This window comes from Acomys minous, assembly GCF_964271855.1.
Source record: "Acomys minous genome assembly, chromosome: 19".
In the NCBI taxonomy this organism is placed as follows: domain Eukaryota; kingdom Metazoa; phylum Chordata; class Mammalia; order Rodentia; family Muridae; genus Acomys; species Acomys minous.
This window is the reverse complement of record NC_140499.1, coordinates 33,892,479-33,907,726: the sequence shown is the minus strand read 5'-3', so window position 1 is coordinate 33,907,726 and position 15,248 is coordinate 33,892,479. Positions and strand designations below refer to the sequence as shown.

The 15,248-nt window shown below is 43.9% G+C and overlaps 1 protein-coding gene across 1 annotated transcript in view; it reads right to left on the bottom strand.

The window, feature by feature from the left end:
* The window catches only part of FREM2 (FRAS1 related extracellular matrix 2), a 137,604-nt gene that overhangs the window by 77,648 nt on the left and 44,708 nt on the right, over window positions 1–15,248 (bottom strand). The window contains exon 3 of the mRNA XM_084769743.1: window positions 2,088–2,234. Within this exon, the coding sequence (XP_084625869.1) occupies window positions 2,088–2,234 (147 nt within the window). The remainder of the gene's footprint in view (window positions 1–2,087; window positions 2,235–15,248) is intronic.

Below are 15,248 nucleotides of genomic sequence, written 5' to 3'. Positions count from 1 at the left end.
TCTTAAAGTCCACAAGTGCAAGTGGAGGTTGCATGGGGGCATCCTCCTCCTCCTCCTCCTCCTCCTCTTCCTCCTCCTCCTCGTAGACCTCTGTAAGTCTGCCTTGATTTAACGCGACCTCTATGCCAGCTCCTGGCATCTAACTCCTGGGCCTTCTTCAGTGATGGCAGAATTGTACACACGGGGTCTTTCTAGTATCCTTCCCCCTCGGTTTACTAAGTAGCTGTGTGAGGAGAGCCAAGGAGATCTATGGAGCCCTTGTAGAATTGTATAGTCACAGTCACAGGGAAACCATAGCTGGTCCAAACTAATAACGCAGGAAAATGCATTAATATTCCGCCAAAGAATAAAAGACAGAAACCAAACCAAACCAAAACAAACAAAAACAGCAGTGAGAAAATGTAATATCTTTAAAATAATTTTAAGCTGTTAAGTTTCTCAATATCATCCTTAGGAAAACTGAGCCAAAAATCACAAAAGATTGCCAACATGGGGACACGTTGCAAATAGATAAAACCACGACTGGTGATTATTGAGGTGCTCTGTTTTTACCTATTTTCTGCAATTATTCACTGTGTTTTCAGGCACAAAGCACAGCTGGGACTGACCTCTCGCTGGCAGTAAAGGTGGGCGTGTGTGAGAGCAGAGCGCAGGCCGAGAGACCAAGTCCTAAAAGGGAGCGCGGTATGAACGCCTACTGTACCCTAGGTATTAAACAGAATGTGAACAGCAGTCTGTGAAAGGCCAGCAAACGGAGGACCAGCAGGTGCTGCCCCAGCTGCAGGCAGACAGGACTCTTTCCAAAAGTTAAAAAAAAAAAAGAAAACTTTGTTTTTGTTTTGTTTTTTATTTTTGAGGAAGGGTTTCAGTGTGTAGCCCAGGTTGGCTTTGAGCTCAGAGAGATCCTCTTGTCTTTGCCTCCCAAATGCTGGGTTAAAAGCACGCATCACCATTGGCCAGCAGTTAAAATCCTATGTTTTGGTTTTGGTTTTGTGTTTTTTTAAGACAGGAACAAAAATTCTTTGTCTAGCCCTGGCTATCCTGGCACTCACTCTGTATACCAGGCTGGCCTGTCTCTGCCCACGTGAATGCTTGGATTAAAGGCATGCACCACCACTGCCACACTAAAAACCTTAATTTTAAAGTAATATCCAGAGTTCAGACATGCAGGGGAGAGCATGCGTTTAGTGGAGGAAGCTCTCCATGGATAGGGAGCTAATGTTCAAGGGCCGACAGGCCATCCAGTGCAAGTTCAAAGTGACCATTCCAGTGACAGCCCTTTTATTTTGCCAATATTTTCCCAGCTTCCTATTATGAGTAACCATTTCCCTACACAAAGCTCTCCTGCATTTATCAGCCCTAATAATGGTTGTTTCTCAAAATGACATCACTGCTTGGGATGCACTGCCACACATCCTCAAGGGGCACAGCATCTACATCAACTATATTTCTGCTCCATATGCTTCTCAGTTTTAAGATTATACGAAGTGAAATGTTGGCTTGGATCAAAGATGAAGGAAGGTTTTCTTCATGTGCTATTTACGGTTTTATCAAATAAGGCAGAAGAAAATGATTAGGATTGAACATTTAACATTTTAACAAAGAAAACCCCACAGCATAGACCTTTCACACAATGTAGAAGTCATGAAAGCATTTCTGCTGAGCCACAAGGGCCTTCAAACTCAGCACACAGTGAGGTAACACTTCGATGCCTGACAAATCACCGAATAGATTTTCTTATTTATTAAATTAGCTGTCATATGTATTTCATACCGCTGACTCAGATGACTTCTACCCTGGGGATAAATTAGACTCATGTCAGCTTATTCTAACCCAGTGACATCTGATTTATTTTTTTAACTCATCGGTGATTACTTCCAATTTTGTGAATTTATTTTACACCAGAGAAAGGTCACACTTGTACACCTAGACACAAATCTGTTGATATGATCTCTTTGTAGCTAAAAGTAAAAAAAAAAAAAATCAACATCTCACTATGATTTTAAATTTAGTAACCTAAATTAGCGCTGTAGTTTAATCACCAGAGGAAAAAGTATCAATACATGTGAAGTGCTAATTAAACTTACTTATAAATGAAGTTTCTCCCAAGTATCCTCTGCGTTTAAGAACAATATCTAGAGATTTGGAATCTTCGTTGATCAAGTAATATTCCTTTTCAAAGGAGATCCATGCCCAATTCAGTCGAAAATGCTGGTTGGTCAACCTGTTTCCACCTGGAAAATAAGAGTGCAAAACCTTACATTACTGCTTTCTTGAATGACTGGCATTAAAAAGCCACAAAGTGTGCAACTTTGAAAGGAATAGTGCTGGATGCTGGATGCGATACGTAGCTCCAGACCATGTGCTCGCAGGTGGGGCTAATCTCGAAGGGACTGCAAGACCTCCAGGGATGACACCGTCTTTCACAAATTCCTCTCCCTTTCAGGATGGGGAGGGGGTGTTGGCAAGCAGAGAGAAGAATACAGTATTCTGACGCCAGGAAAATCAAGAAGAGAGGGTGGATCTGGGGAGACTGGGGGGCCGGAGATGAATAAGATCAAAATACCTTGTAGCTATGCACTGTCAGGTAATTAAAAAAAAAAAAAAAGTTACAAAAGTTCACCACAAGGTGCCGCTGAAGAGCAAGCGCCTCTATGCAGAGGCCTGCAATGTTCTTTAAAACACAAAAAACGTTCACAAATACCTCTTTCTGGTTCACAGAGCAATTGGGTGGAAGGCTTTAATTATAAGCACTTAAAGAAAAACAAATATTCCTCCTCCACCCCCCTCTTCCCACTAGACTCCCGCTCCATTCCTGAGAGCAAACAGACAGCCTTCTTCACTGGCTTCCCCTCTGTCCTCCACCTTCCCACCAAAATGGAGCTCTAGGGAGAACATGAGCCCTGTGTTGGTCTCTGGAATGAGAGCTACTCCTCTGTTGGGTAAATGAAAGGAGAAGTGGTTATCAGCTGATCGCTCCACACCTAGCCCTCAACTTCTTTTGATCTACGAGGTTTATAAACAAAGGCATCACTAATTCCTTTTAAGTCTTTCTGAAGAAAAGAAAGGGGAGAAAAGCCTAAATAACAAACACAGCTAAAGGCATAGTTCTAATTCTTGTTTCCTCTCCTTTGAGTTCACACAAAAGGGAGCTACAGTAGAGAAAACAAAACAAAACAAAACAAAACCCGAGATGGAGAAATGTCAAGCCTCCTGCTCGTGAGCGGAAAATCTACGGAAGAAGCAACCGGGGAAGAAACATATGGTCTGTTTCCTCTAAAAAATTCATAAGTAAAAACTACAGAGGCTTTGGAGTTATCGGCTCACTGAAAACCAGAGGCAACTGGGCAGGCAAATTGGTTCTCTTACTGTTTGGCACGTAACTTGGCAGCTCAGCCTCTCCAAACGTTCTTCCCCAGTGCACGCAAGAGGCAAGAGGATGTTTTATAACTTGACCCTGTCGGTCTTCCATGGGAGTTTTCTTCCCAAAGAAGCCAAAATAAATTTGTAAGGAGGCTCTGAGTATAGTAGTTCCCGTCATTGCCCCAGACCTTGGCTACCCAGGCTTACTCTATTGACATCAAACTGCCACAGCCTTTCAGCCACTACACAGCAGCCACAGGCACGGAGCTCCAACTCCTCCGGGGCACTTTAGCTTGGTGTGTGCGATGTCCCAGGGGATCCCCGGTGCTGCCAAATGGTTGCACCCCACAACAATCAATACATACGAGACTCTTAACTGAAGCACCTGACATTGTGACGCAGAAGCGACGGCATGTTCTGCGAACTGTGGATGCAGCTACATAAAAGGCACTGTACTTGCAGCTTCAAGTTGATGAGGTTTTGGACATTTTAGTTTTCTTAGTTAATTTCTAGTTTGTTTGTTTGTTTGTTTGCAAAGCAGTAGACTTTTGCAATACTCTCATCTCAGTTCAGTCTCATGAATACAGGTGAACACACCCTGCTTGACTACTTTCTAAATTAACCTTTTTAGTATTTATTTTAGTATTCTATGTGTATAGGTTTTTTGTATGCATATATATATATATGCTTACACAGACACACACAGACACACAGACACACAGACACACACACACACACACACACACACCTGGTGCCTGTGGAGGCCAGAGGAGGGTTTCTTGGAACTGGAACTTGAGTTACCTTGGAACTGGGGTTACAGGTGGCTGTGAGCCGCCATGTGGGCATTTAGAAACACCACCATGCTGTGTTGCCACAGGCCCAAAGGACAAGGGCCAACTGTTCACACAAACCCAAGCTGACTGCCTCTTATCATGACGGTTATCTCAGGCCCTCTGTTACAGCAGAGAAAACCTGACCTAACCCACTACATAGCTTATGAAGAGCTAAGAGAGAGTTTGAGGCTCTGATAGGAAGAAGGAAGGAGGAGACGGAAGCAGTAACTACCTGACTGAAACAGCACTCGGGGCGCCATCCCCTGAGTAGGAAGAGAAGCATCCAGCCATATCTTAACCCCTCCTTGCTTTGTGCATGAACTTGGGGGCGGGGCTTGGCTTTTCTTGGCAACGTATATTTCTCCAAATTTGACAGTATTTATTTAGTTTTACAATTTGATGCTCTTTCCTGAACTAATCCGAGACATGGTGATCTCTTCTAAATACTATATGTTGAAGGATATTGAGCGGTGGGGGTCTCTGTTCCCCCCCCCACCAATAAATCAGGACACCTCAGCCAGCCTTAGCACTTCCTAGGATCTTTATTGGATTAGCTTTGCTCTGCAGCATCTTCCACATAGTCTCATTTCCTAGATAGAGGGATTTTTTTTTTCCTCATTGATCATTCTCTATCTCTGCCCACTCTATCCTGATCCGAAGGCAAGGAGTTAATTTTGCTTATTACTAGAAAAATAATGGTCACAGGGTGGAGTAGAACTCCATGGCCTTGGTTACAGGAGGAGCCTGTATGAATTTCTAAGTAAGTGTGACTTGCCGTTTTTTAGGACCGAATCCTTTAATTTAAAAATATTGTTTTAAAAGATACATCTAAAGTATCTTCCACTTTGGAAAAGGTAGCAAATTAGAGGCTTATCCACAGTCCTGAATTTCAGGTGGCTAGACAAATCTTTGCACAGGTACACCCAGAATTTTTGAGATTTCATTCAAATACAACCAGAAACAATATCAGGAGTGTTTGCTTTTGTAAGACACTGAGATGGCCCAGGTTAATAATCATAATAATTTAGAATTTATTATAAAGCTGGGATTGAACTAGAGAACATGAAGTCACATCTGCAAAACCTAAATTTTTAAAAATTTATTTATTAGCCGGGCATGGTGGCTCACGCCTTTAATCCCAGCACTCGGGAGGCAGAGGCAGGCGGATCGCTGTGAGTTCAAGGCCAGCCTGGTCTACAAAGTCAGTCCAGGATGGCCAAGGCTACACAGAGAAACCTTGTCTCAAAAAAAAAAATTATTTATTTATTCACTTTACATCCCTATCGTAGCCCTCTCCCACCCTCTTCTCCTTTCCCCACTCCCCTTCTTCCCAGAAAAGGCCCTGGAACATCAAGTCACATCAGGACTGAGGACATCATCTTCCCGAGACACGCGAGTCATACTTAGGGTTAGAACATGTAATGTCTCAGCGGCCATTTATTGTCTAGCAAGATGCATGCATGAACACAACTAAGCTTTGCTGACCCAAACTCCATTTGTTAAGAGTATGATCCTGTAAAATTGGGTTGTGTTTTCCCTAAACAATTCCATCAAGGATATCAACCTTGCGTGTTAATTACCTTGTAAACGCCTCTAGCCTCAGGAAATGGGAATAAGACATGTTAATGCTGTAACTAGGCTGAATGTGAAATTTTACATGAAATTAACCAGCTTGAAAATTCAGACAAATTTTATTTACACGTGATTGGCTGCCTTTCCGAAGTAGAGCCCGACAGCTTGATGCCTGAAGCTCTGGAAGCAAATTAAGGCCTATGGCTTGTGCCATAAATCTACACAACAGGTGCCTGACAGCTGATAACTACACTCCCAAAGGGTTTGTCCCGGAGCCCTGACACCAAAGCTATTAAAGCTTGGGAGAAGAGGCTCCCTTTGAACTTTTCCAGCTGGCCTTTAAGGCTTCTGCAATTTTCTCTTTCAGTTCCAACTCAATAGTTAGTTTAGAATAACAAAGAACCCCAGATCTTCAATGGCCCCTCCTAGAGACATTGGCTTCCTGATTTCCCGTAAGACAAAGCACACTTTATAACCACACCACAGTGTGCTACAACCCTGACTGGGTGGTTGCCCAAACATTTAGCTTTAATAAGGAATCTGTCCTCAGACAGAAAATAGTTATGAGGAAATGGTATTTTAACGTAAACTTCACTTTCCAGCAACAAAGCTCCATCTAGAGACTTCTCTGGAAGTCAAATGTGCATCTATAATGAATTAACAGAGAATCTGGATTTAACCTTTTAAACCCAAAGACTCACCTGTAAGGAGGCCTGGGGATGCAGGCCAAGAGTGCTCACCTAGAAACTGGCATTTATAGTGGAAAAAGATTAAGCTGCTATTATCTGATTTATAGGCAAAGTTGTATGATTTTATTTTAAAGCAAATTTTAGGGGTTTTATTCTTTAAAAGCACGTCCGATTCAGTCACCATCAAGACTGGAGTTGGTGATTCACACCACTGTCACCTTGTCTGTGACAAGGCTCACCTCTAACTCTGCACTGGCTCCTCACAGGAGAAACCACCGACTTGTAGAGCCAGACGCCCTGACTGGTCTTACTGCTTACTGAATACTGCTGGTTCAGGATGGTAAAGAGGAATGTGCTTCTGGATGAGAAATCCGGGAAAAAGAACTACAAAGAAATCCAGCTTTGTGGTAGCGCAGGGAATTTGCCAAATACTAACTTTGACTCTTTCTCCTATGTAAGTCATTGGGAATTAGAGACAAGTAGCTGCTGCTGTAGATGAGGGTCACCCAAGGCTTGACTTGAGGGCAGGAGGAGTTGGCTCATCCTGAGGTGACAGAGACACAGACACGGACGGATAGCTTAGACTCCAAAGCCTCTGTGACCGATGGGAGGCAGACCAAGAAGTGGCCGCACTTTGTATTATTTTACAGACTACTTAAGACACTGAATGCTCATTTTAGCTTAATTAATTAGTGTATTTCAATCTAAGGTATTAAAATTACTGGCACATGCAACAGTCGGTCATCCATAAATCGTTTTATCCTATCATTCTGTGTAGCCTGACCTCCAGCCTACGGTTTTATATGTTGCATGAAAGAAGCAGCACAGAACAAGGCGTCAGAGTCACATTAAAAGAACATGTATAGAATGTGTCTGTTGGGGGTCTGGCATGGTGGCGCACACCTGTAATCCCAGCACTTGGGAGGCAGAGGCAGAGGTCCAGGCAGAGGCAGGTGGATCTCTGTAAATTCGAGCCCAGCCTGCTTTACAAAGTCAAGTCCAGGACAGCCAAGACTACACAGAGAAACCCTGTCTCAAAAATAAAATAAAATAAAATATAAAAAAGGGTACAGTTGATCATCATTGTGCGCGTGTGCAAACACACACACAAACACACACACACACACACACACACACACACACACCCCTTCAGGAATAGCACAATGTATCCTTCACAGCAAAGAGAGGCACAGAGACACACCGTCTTCAGTGGTGCCTCATGCACAATGCTAAAATGCAGCTCAAGTACTGCTTAATTCATGCTCTATTCCTCTTCAAAAGTATTTATTTAGCTATTGTGTGGTGCAAGCTTGAAACACTCTGAATGTGGCGGGCAGAAGACAGCTTGTAGGAGTCGGGAGTCTCTTCTACTGCCATCGTGGGTTCTGCGGATTGTACTGAGGTCATCAGATGTGGCAGCATGGGCCTTGTGCCCGCCGAGCCATCTCACCCACCGGACTCTATTCTTGTGCGGACACTGCAGATTAGCCGTTGCCAAATGATGTGAAGATGATACTGAAAATCATCCCCGCATCCTTAGAAGCTAAAGGTACCAGTCTACAGCGTGCCATGTAGTTTGCCCCTCTGGAAGTGCTTCATCTTATACGCTGCCACAAATGCTGTAGAATTACGTGGTGTATGTTAGCACCCAAAGCTGCAAAGAATGTATGGGTGTTGGCTAAGTTTTACTCATCTCACAGCTACGGTCCTTTGGGTGTGTGCACAATGTGGGTGCCCAACTCTCATCAAGAAAAGGTGTCGTCCAGAAGAAGTACAGTTAAAACGAGGCTTTAGGCTGATGGAAGGAACATAGGAAACCGTAGCTCTGTATTTCCTCTAGGGACAATCGTCCAGTTTTCACTGATGAAAATTCACAGAGATTTTATATAACCTAATACGGTGAATATTGAAAAAAAATCACTGTCTTTGTTCAGTACAAATCACCGGTTGCTCTTTTGAGACATGAAAGAATTCAGCCTAGACCCAACCCCCTCCATGGCTTCTGGTCAGGAGTGTGCGCAGACAGGAAGCGTGCTGCGTTCACAGATAGGAAGCACCTGCTGTTAGGATTCTGCTCCTGTCTGCCTACCTGTGATGTCATTGCTTACCTGCCTCGGGGCGTGGCCCTGCGCAGGGCCATATAAAAGGACAAACCCTCCTGTTGCCTCCCTCTCTCTACCCTCCTCCTCCTTCTCTCTCTCTCTCTCTCACCCCCTCCCTTTTATTCTTCCTGTCTCTGTTGCTGTCTTTCTTTCTTTCGGGGGTACCCCCCCTTTCTTTCTCTCCTCATACTCACTTAATAAGCCTCATATAATATAATATCAGTTGCCCGGCATCTTATTATCCTATCGTCTTATTTTCTCATATGTTGTATTAATCATAACACCTGCCTCCCTGACCGTCAGTGGGATGCTGACGTCACCAGGGCTCCTGTTTGAAGGGCGTTCTACCTTCCGCATGGCTACCTATCTTAAGCTGAAGGTGGACAAACAGAATCCATAGCATTACTATGAACATTACAGTCATGCCGCCTATGGTCTCCAACCTGTCCATCTTCCTCACCAGGCACCGGCACGGTCCTCAAGTCTGAGCTGAGTTTAACCAGTTCACTCCATTCAGTGCACTGTGGCTGCACAGGTCGGGGATTTCTACATGAATGAGGTCAGCAGGAGTCAGGTTAAACCCTGTACACTCAGTGTCAGGGTTGACTTAATACTGATGGCCAGTATTCTCCCGCACTTCCCCCTAGTCATCTGATCAGTTCGTCCCTTTAATCTGCTCCAGTTAATGAATTCATAAACTGATGCCTTGGGATAGAAGCAATATTGTTGAGTGATCGTCCCTCCACGGTAGGCAAAGACCTTGGTGCTAATGAACGGTGACACAGCTGGGCAGCGAGAATTTAATGGAAAAGCAGAGGATGGTGGCAAATCTCTAAAGATCGCAGATGGAATTGCAAAAACAAAACAAAACACACACACACACACACACACACACACACACAAAGAGCGCAGAGTGTCTAATTTCAGGAAGGGATTTGGAGGCTACTCAAAGCTGAGGAGGCTGGGAGGTAATTGCCTCTGATGGAGGGACCCACCAGGCCACAGCTGGGTGGGAGCTTCAAGTTTGAGCCTGCAGGGCTCCTTCTGTTCTCTAAGCACAGCCCCTTCCCCGAGGCCCCAGCCCCACCCCCCACCCCCCAAACAAACAAGGAATTAAAACGAAAAGGAATGTGTTTATTTTCATCCTTGCAACAACAAAAAACGGCAGAACCACCAGTCTCCAGCTTCTCAACTAGGTTTTGAGAGTCTTTGTGAATCAAGCCTGACTAGCTGTGCCACAGGTCACCTCCTGAGTGGAACTAAAGTCTTCCCTGCTGGTATGCACACCCAGGATGATGAGGAATTCCGGTGCACATCCACCTGAATGTGCACCTGAAAAGGGCAAAGGAAGGGTAAACACAAGTAACTGCAAGGTAAACTCTCACCCACTATTTCAGGAGCATTTGCAGCCCTGAAGCTAACTTCGTTATCTTAATTCTTGTCATGCAAGCAACTAAGGATTTCTTTTTCTTTCAATTAGGCTTGCTGATGAGTCAATAAGTTGAAGAAACAATTATGTTGATGAACAATGCAACTACAGACATCAGATATTTTAGAGTAAGGATGAATGATAGGCAATTTCTCTTCACTGGCTATTTTAGCACACTCCAGCAAAGTGTGTTTTCAGTGGATTATAAAGCCGTTGCTTCATTGTTAAAGATAGATATATTATCTCTGGCAATTTGAGCCTGCTCTAGTAGGCCTTTAATAGGCTTATCTATTTAAGCATTTCAATGCCAAATATAAAAGTATTAAGATATACATGGGTATATTTTTAACTTTCATGAAGTCTTACCTTTTTTTTTTTTAAGGTAAACTAATCCCACTATTTTTTAAAGATTTATTTATTTATTAAGTATACAGTGTTTTGTTTGTATGTACACCAGGTGTGCACCAGATCTCATTATAGATGGTTGTGAGCCACCATGTGGTTGCTGGGAATTGAACTCAGGACCTTTGGAAGAGCATGCAGTGCTCTTAACCTCTGAGCCATCTCTCCAGCCCCAAAGTCTTACCTTTTGTCTCTTTTAAAGCAACCCAGAACTAATTTGCTATCATTTTCTGTATTTCCAATAGAAATGAAAACGTAATCAAACAAAACATTTTCATAGAAGGCCTGATTGCTTTAACAGAGAGCAGAGTTAAGGGAGATCCACACCCTGTCACCCTCTGGGGAAAGAAAAAAACCACCTGGTGCAACAAGATTTCTCGCAAGCCCTGCCTGAAGCTACAAATGAATTTATTAGATCTCTCTGGCAACGTGTTCTTAAAATAAACTTTATAGCCTCCAGGTCTGTTCAAACCAAAGCCTAATACCTTGTGTGGCGCCAGGGCCAGACAGCTCCCCCACCCCAACTAGCAGGGAGGTGAGGGAGGGGAGTGGCTCAGCCCCTCCGGGAGTAACCGGTTAGTGCAACAGAGCTGGCTTCCTAGTGAGGCGAGGCTTGTAATTACCATCTGTATGACAGTACCACAGGCACCAGTGTGAGGTGGGGCTCAGTGTTATAGTCCCAAGAACAGACAAAAATAAAAAAGTGGAAAAATTATGTGTTCCTTAATCTCATTGGTAAAAGGGAAAAGAAACCTTTTGACTTCACTTTTTTCCAGTTTCATCAGATTCGATGGTCAGGATGGAAGGTTTGGTTAAGATGGAACAGAAAAGTCGTTCCATGGTCCAAACACTGTGGCTGAATCTTAGCTCGGGAGAGAGAAGTCAGAAGTAACAGGACTAGCGGGAGGGGAGGGGGGCCCTTCTCAGAGATCGCTTCTGTTTAATTTTGGTGGGTGGAGCCTAATGAAACCTGAGCCGCTCATGTGTTCTCAGCTCGGTCTCTGTTTGTTTGTTTTTGGTTTTGGTTTGTGTTTTTTCATCATGATTAAGATCCTGAAGTTTGGGGTTTCTTTTTAAAATATTACAATGGTTCAGTCATATTGACTGTACACATTAATGGGTTTCACTGGGACACTCTATACCTGCATGCATGGCTGGCTCACCCCCCACCTGCCTAACCCCCCCACTCCTGTCATCCTCTTCAGTGGCATCTTCAATCTTCTCTCGGCTCCTCCTGTCTCCCCCTTACTCCCCCCCCCTCCTTCTCCCTAGCAGACCATCTTCTGATTTAAGATTTTTCCTTTAAAGCTTTAAACTTTAAGTTTCTATAATTAAAAAAAAAACAATTTATGGAATCATTCCTAGTTATCCATCTAGTGCACCTCCTAACGCAGCCTTGCCAGTGACTTCATTCAAGGAAGGAGAGAAGGAAGGAAGGAAGGAAGGAAAGAAGGAAGGAAGGAAGGAAGGAAGGAAGAGGTGAGGCAGGGGAGAGACAGAGACCCTGGGCTGCACAGCCTGAGAGTCACAGGTCCACTCCTTGTTCCTTTTCATTTATTTCAGATTAGCATTGTAAAGGGAGCCTTGCTGCTTAACCCGCAGGACTACTTAATTAGTCAAACCCTTTGGTAACTGGTCTGACCCCTCAGAGTTAGGCAACAATAGCATGAGGTCTTCTTGGTGATGTGTGTTTCTACTGTGCACTAATGCTTAGCTGACAGTTTATACATTTAGCTGGGAAGAGGAGGAAGGGGGAAGGGGAAGAGGTGGAGGAAGGAGAAGAAGAAGAGAGGAGGAAGAAAAAGAGAAATAGGAGGAGAAAGGAATTGAAGCAACTTATTTATGCTCTATTAAATTAGCAAGCGTCCACTGTCCACACTTCTTCAAGAAGCATGCTGTAGAACGGGGCACTGCTCTTTCTAAAAGACCAGGATTTAGTATTGTGTTTGAAAAATAATTTGCAGCTTGAATCCAAACTGCTTTCAAGCTACAAATATTTTTTTTTCCAACTAGAAAAAGGTTTTGTGTTTATCTTACTACTCTTACTTGTTAAGCCATTGTGTCTTATAGAGGGGGAAATGTATTGTTCCCAGTAAGAAGAAGCATCAGTTAGCTGTGATAAGGCATCCCTGTAGATCTCCAGTGCCGATCTGGGATAAAAACTGGACATTGCTAACAAACAGATTCCTTCAAGCATTACAATAAAGTGGTGACAGGCTGCACTCTCCACCCGCGGGTCCCAGTGCCAGTCACTCTGCATCCTCTGGAGTTTGTTAAGTCACCTTCATAGTTCCCAGGGTATCGTGTCATTTTTCAGTCCTCCAGAAAACACTGCTAAGGAAGGCAACCCAAGCATCCATTTGTTCTGAGAAATCAAAGAAAACGAGACTGGATTTCTTGGGTGGGGGTGGGGATTTTGAACTTTGGTGTCCTCTTGGTAGAAAATGAAGGCCAGTTGACAAAATGGTCTTTTGGACCAAAAGTAAGCCACATTTCCCTCTACTTTGTTAACGTGTCATGCAGGCAGCACATGTGGAGACAACAGTCACCACACAGAATGCATACACGTTTCCTGCAGACATACTATTGCCTTTAATATAGTCTAACCTAGTGCTCTTTGGGGTTGAGTGATCATTTTTGCTGCTGGGGAACATTCTGGCAAAGTCTAGAGGTGTTGTGGTTGTGTGTTTGTGCTCTTATCCATGTGAGTGTACATGTGTACATGTGTCTGTATGCACATAGAAGCAAGAAGTGGTCTAAGGTGATTTCCTTGATGACTCATTCTCCACCTTATGTTGGGGGTCAGTTCTCTCACTGAGCCTGGAGCTCACTGGTTTAGCTGACTGGCCAGTGAGTTCCTGTGACTGCCTTGTCTTGAATCCACACCCAGATCGCAAAGCTGGAGTTACAGACAGAAACCATCAAACTCAATTTTATGGGGGTGCTGAGGATTCGAACTCAGGTCTTCCTGTCTGTGCCACAGTCACTTTACTGAGTAAGATCTCCTCAGCCCCTTGATGGCATAGTCTTGGTTGTCATAACTGAGAAAGAGAGAAAAGAGGAGAAGATGGGGGAACTGGGATGTTTTGGGGAGTCCAGGGGTCTTGCCGTGCTCAGGACAGACAGTCCCCACCCTACATCTACATACAAAGACTTAGAACTAGGTAGCCCCAGGGCCTAGAAAGAAGACTCAATAGTTAAGAGCACTTGCTGGTTTTCCAGAGGACCTGAGATCAGTTCCCAGCACCCATACCAGGTGTTTACAACCATCTATACCTCCAACACTTGGGGATCAGACATCTCTGACATCCCAGGCACCTGAGCTCACATGCATGCACCCACAGGCAGTCACACAAAGCTACAGATAATTTAAAATAATAAAAAATATGTAAAAAGAGAATCATCTGGCACCAAATATCAATGTGGCTAGTGTTGAGAAGCCTTGGTTCAAGTGTACCCTAATGGAAGGACAGCCACGACTGTCCTGGGAAAAGCCATGTTTTCTTAGTGTATCTTCAGGGTGTGGCTGGGAGGATGTGATGGCCCTCTCTCGTGTAAATGCTCAGGACTTCCTCCATCAGTGCAGCTAAGTTTCCACCAAAAGTGTTGCTACAGGAGATAGTTGAGCTGGTAATTTTTCTAATCAGTTAAAATGTATAGCTAATCCCAGGAGATTCGTTGGGTGAGGAAGGAAACTCATTTTAGAAATTGATTGAGTCCAAGTGGAAGTCTACAGATGGTTCAGGTTTTAATAGGACTCAAGTACCAGAGTGCAGGTCTATTCTAGATCTTTCAGTAGATGAGGTTTCACCCAAGCACTCGTGAGTTTGAAAGCATGAAGGCAGAAAATGTCTTCTGAAGTCACTGTAAGTGAATACAACAGAGTACCAGGCATGTGCTATTCAGCTTTCTAGGTCTTTCTGTAGCCAAAGCAATAAATACTGCATATTCAATGCATGCATGCACCTGACTGTAAACATACACACACACACACACACACACACACACACACATGTCCATGTTCGTATGCACACATACATGCTCATAGGCATGCACACAGTCTTATTATGCACACATATTTGCAATCATGTACATTCTAATTTTTCCTCTTACAAAGAATGAAACAGTTTCCAAAATACACACTGTATCGGTAATGGAGAGATGGCTCAGCGGCTGAGAGTGCTGTCTGTTCTTGCAGAGGATCCAGGTTTGGTTCCCAACACCCACCTGGCAGCTAACAACTATCTATAACTACAGTTGCAGGGGATCTTATGCCCTCTTCTAGCCTCCAAGGGCATCATACATACAAAACACCCATACACATAAAAGCAAATATATATATTTGCTTATATATGGACAGAGAGAGAGAGACAGACAGACAGACAGACAGAGACAGAGACAGAGAGACAGAGACAGAGACAGAGACAGAGAGACAGAGAAACATAGAGTGCCCTTTACATGTGTCTCCATTGATATGTAGGGGGCTTTTTTCTTTTGGAATCCATATTATTTGGCCCTTGACCCGCTGTGTGTGTGTGTGTGTATGTGTGTGTGTGTGTTGTCCCCCTCCCCCTGCATTGACTAGGAGGGATATATTTATACACCATTAAGCTGTATAAATGGACTCTACTGAAGAAATACGTGGGGACTCGGAGTCATGGCTGTGCCTTGAAGGCCTACAAGGAAGGGATCTTATTTGTTAAGTGATCCCTAACTGTTCCAACAGGTACACCTTGGCACAAGTTGGCCAGTATGGACCAAGACCAGGGCACAGGGACCTGTGTATCTGTCACATCGTTTTCACTTGCCACATTTGACAGCAACAGGTAGTATTAAATTTCATAACTTTCAGGAATAT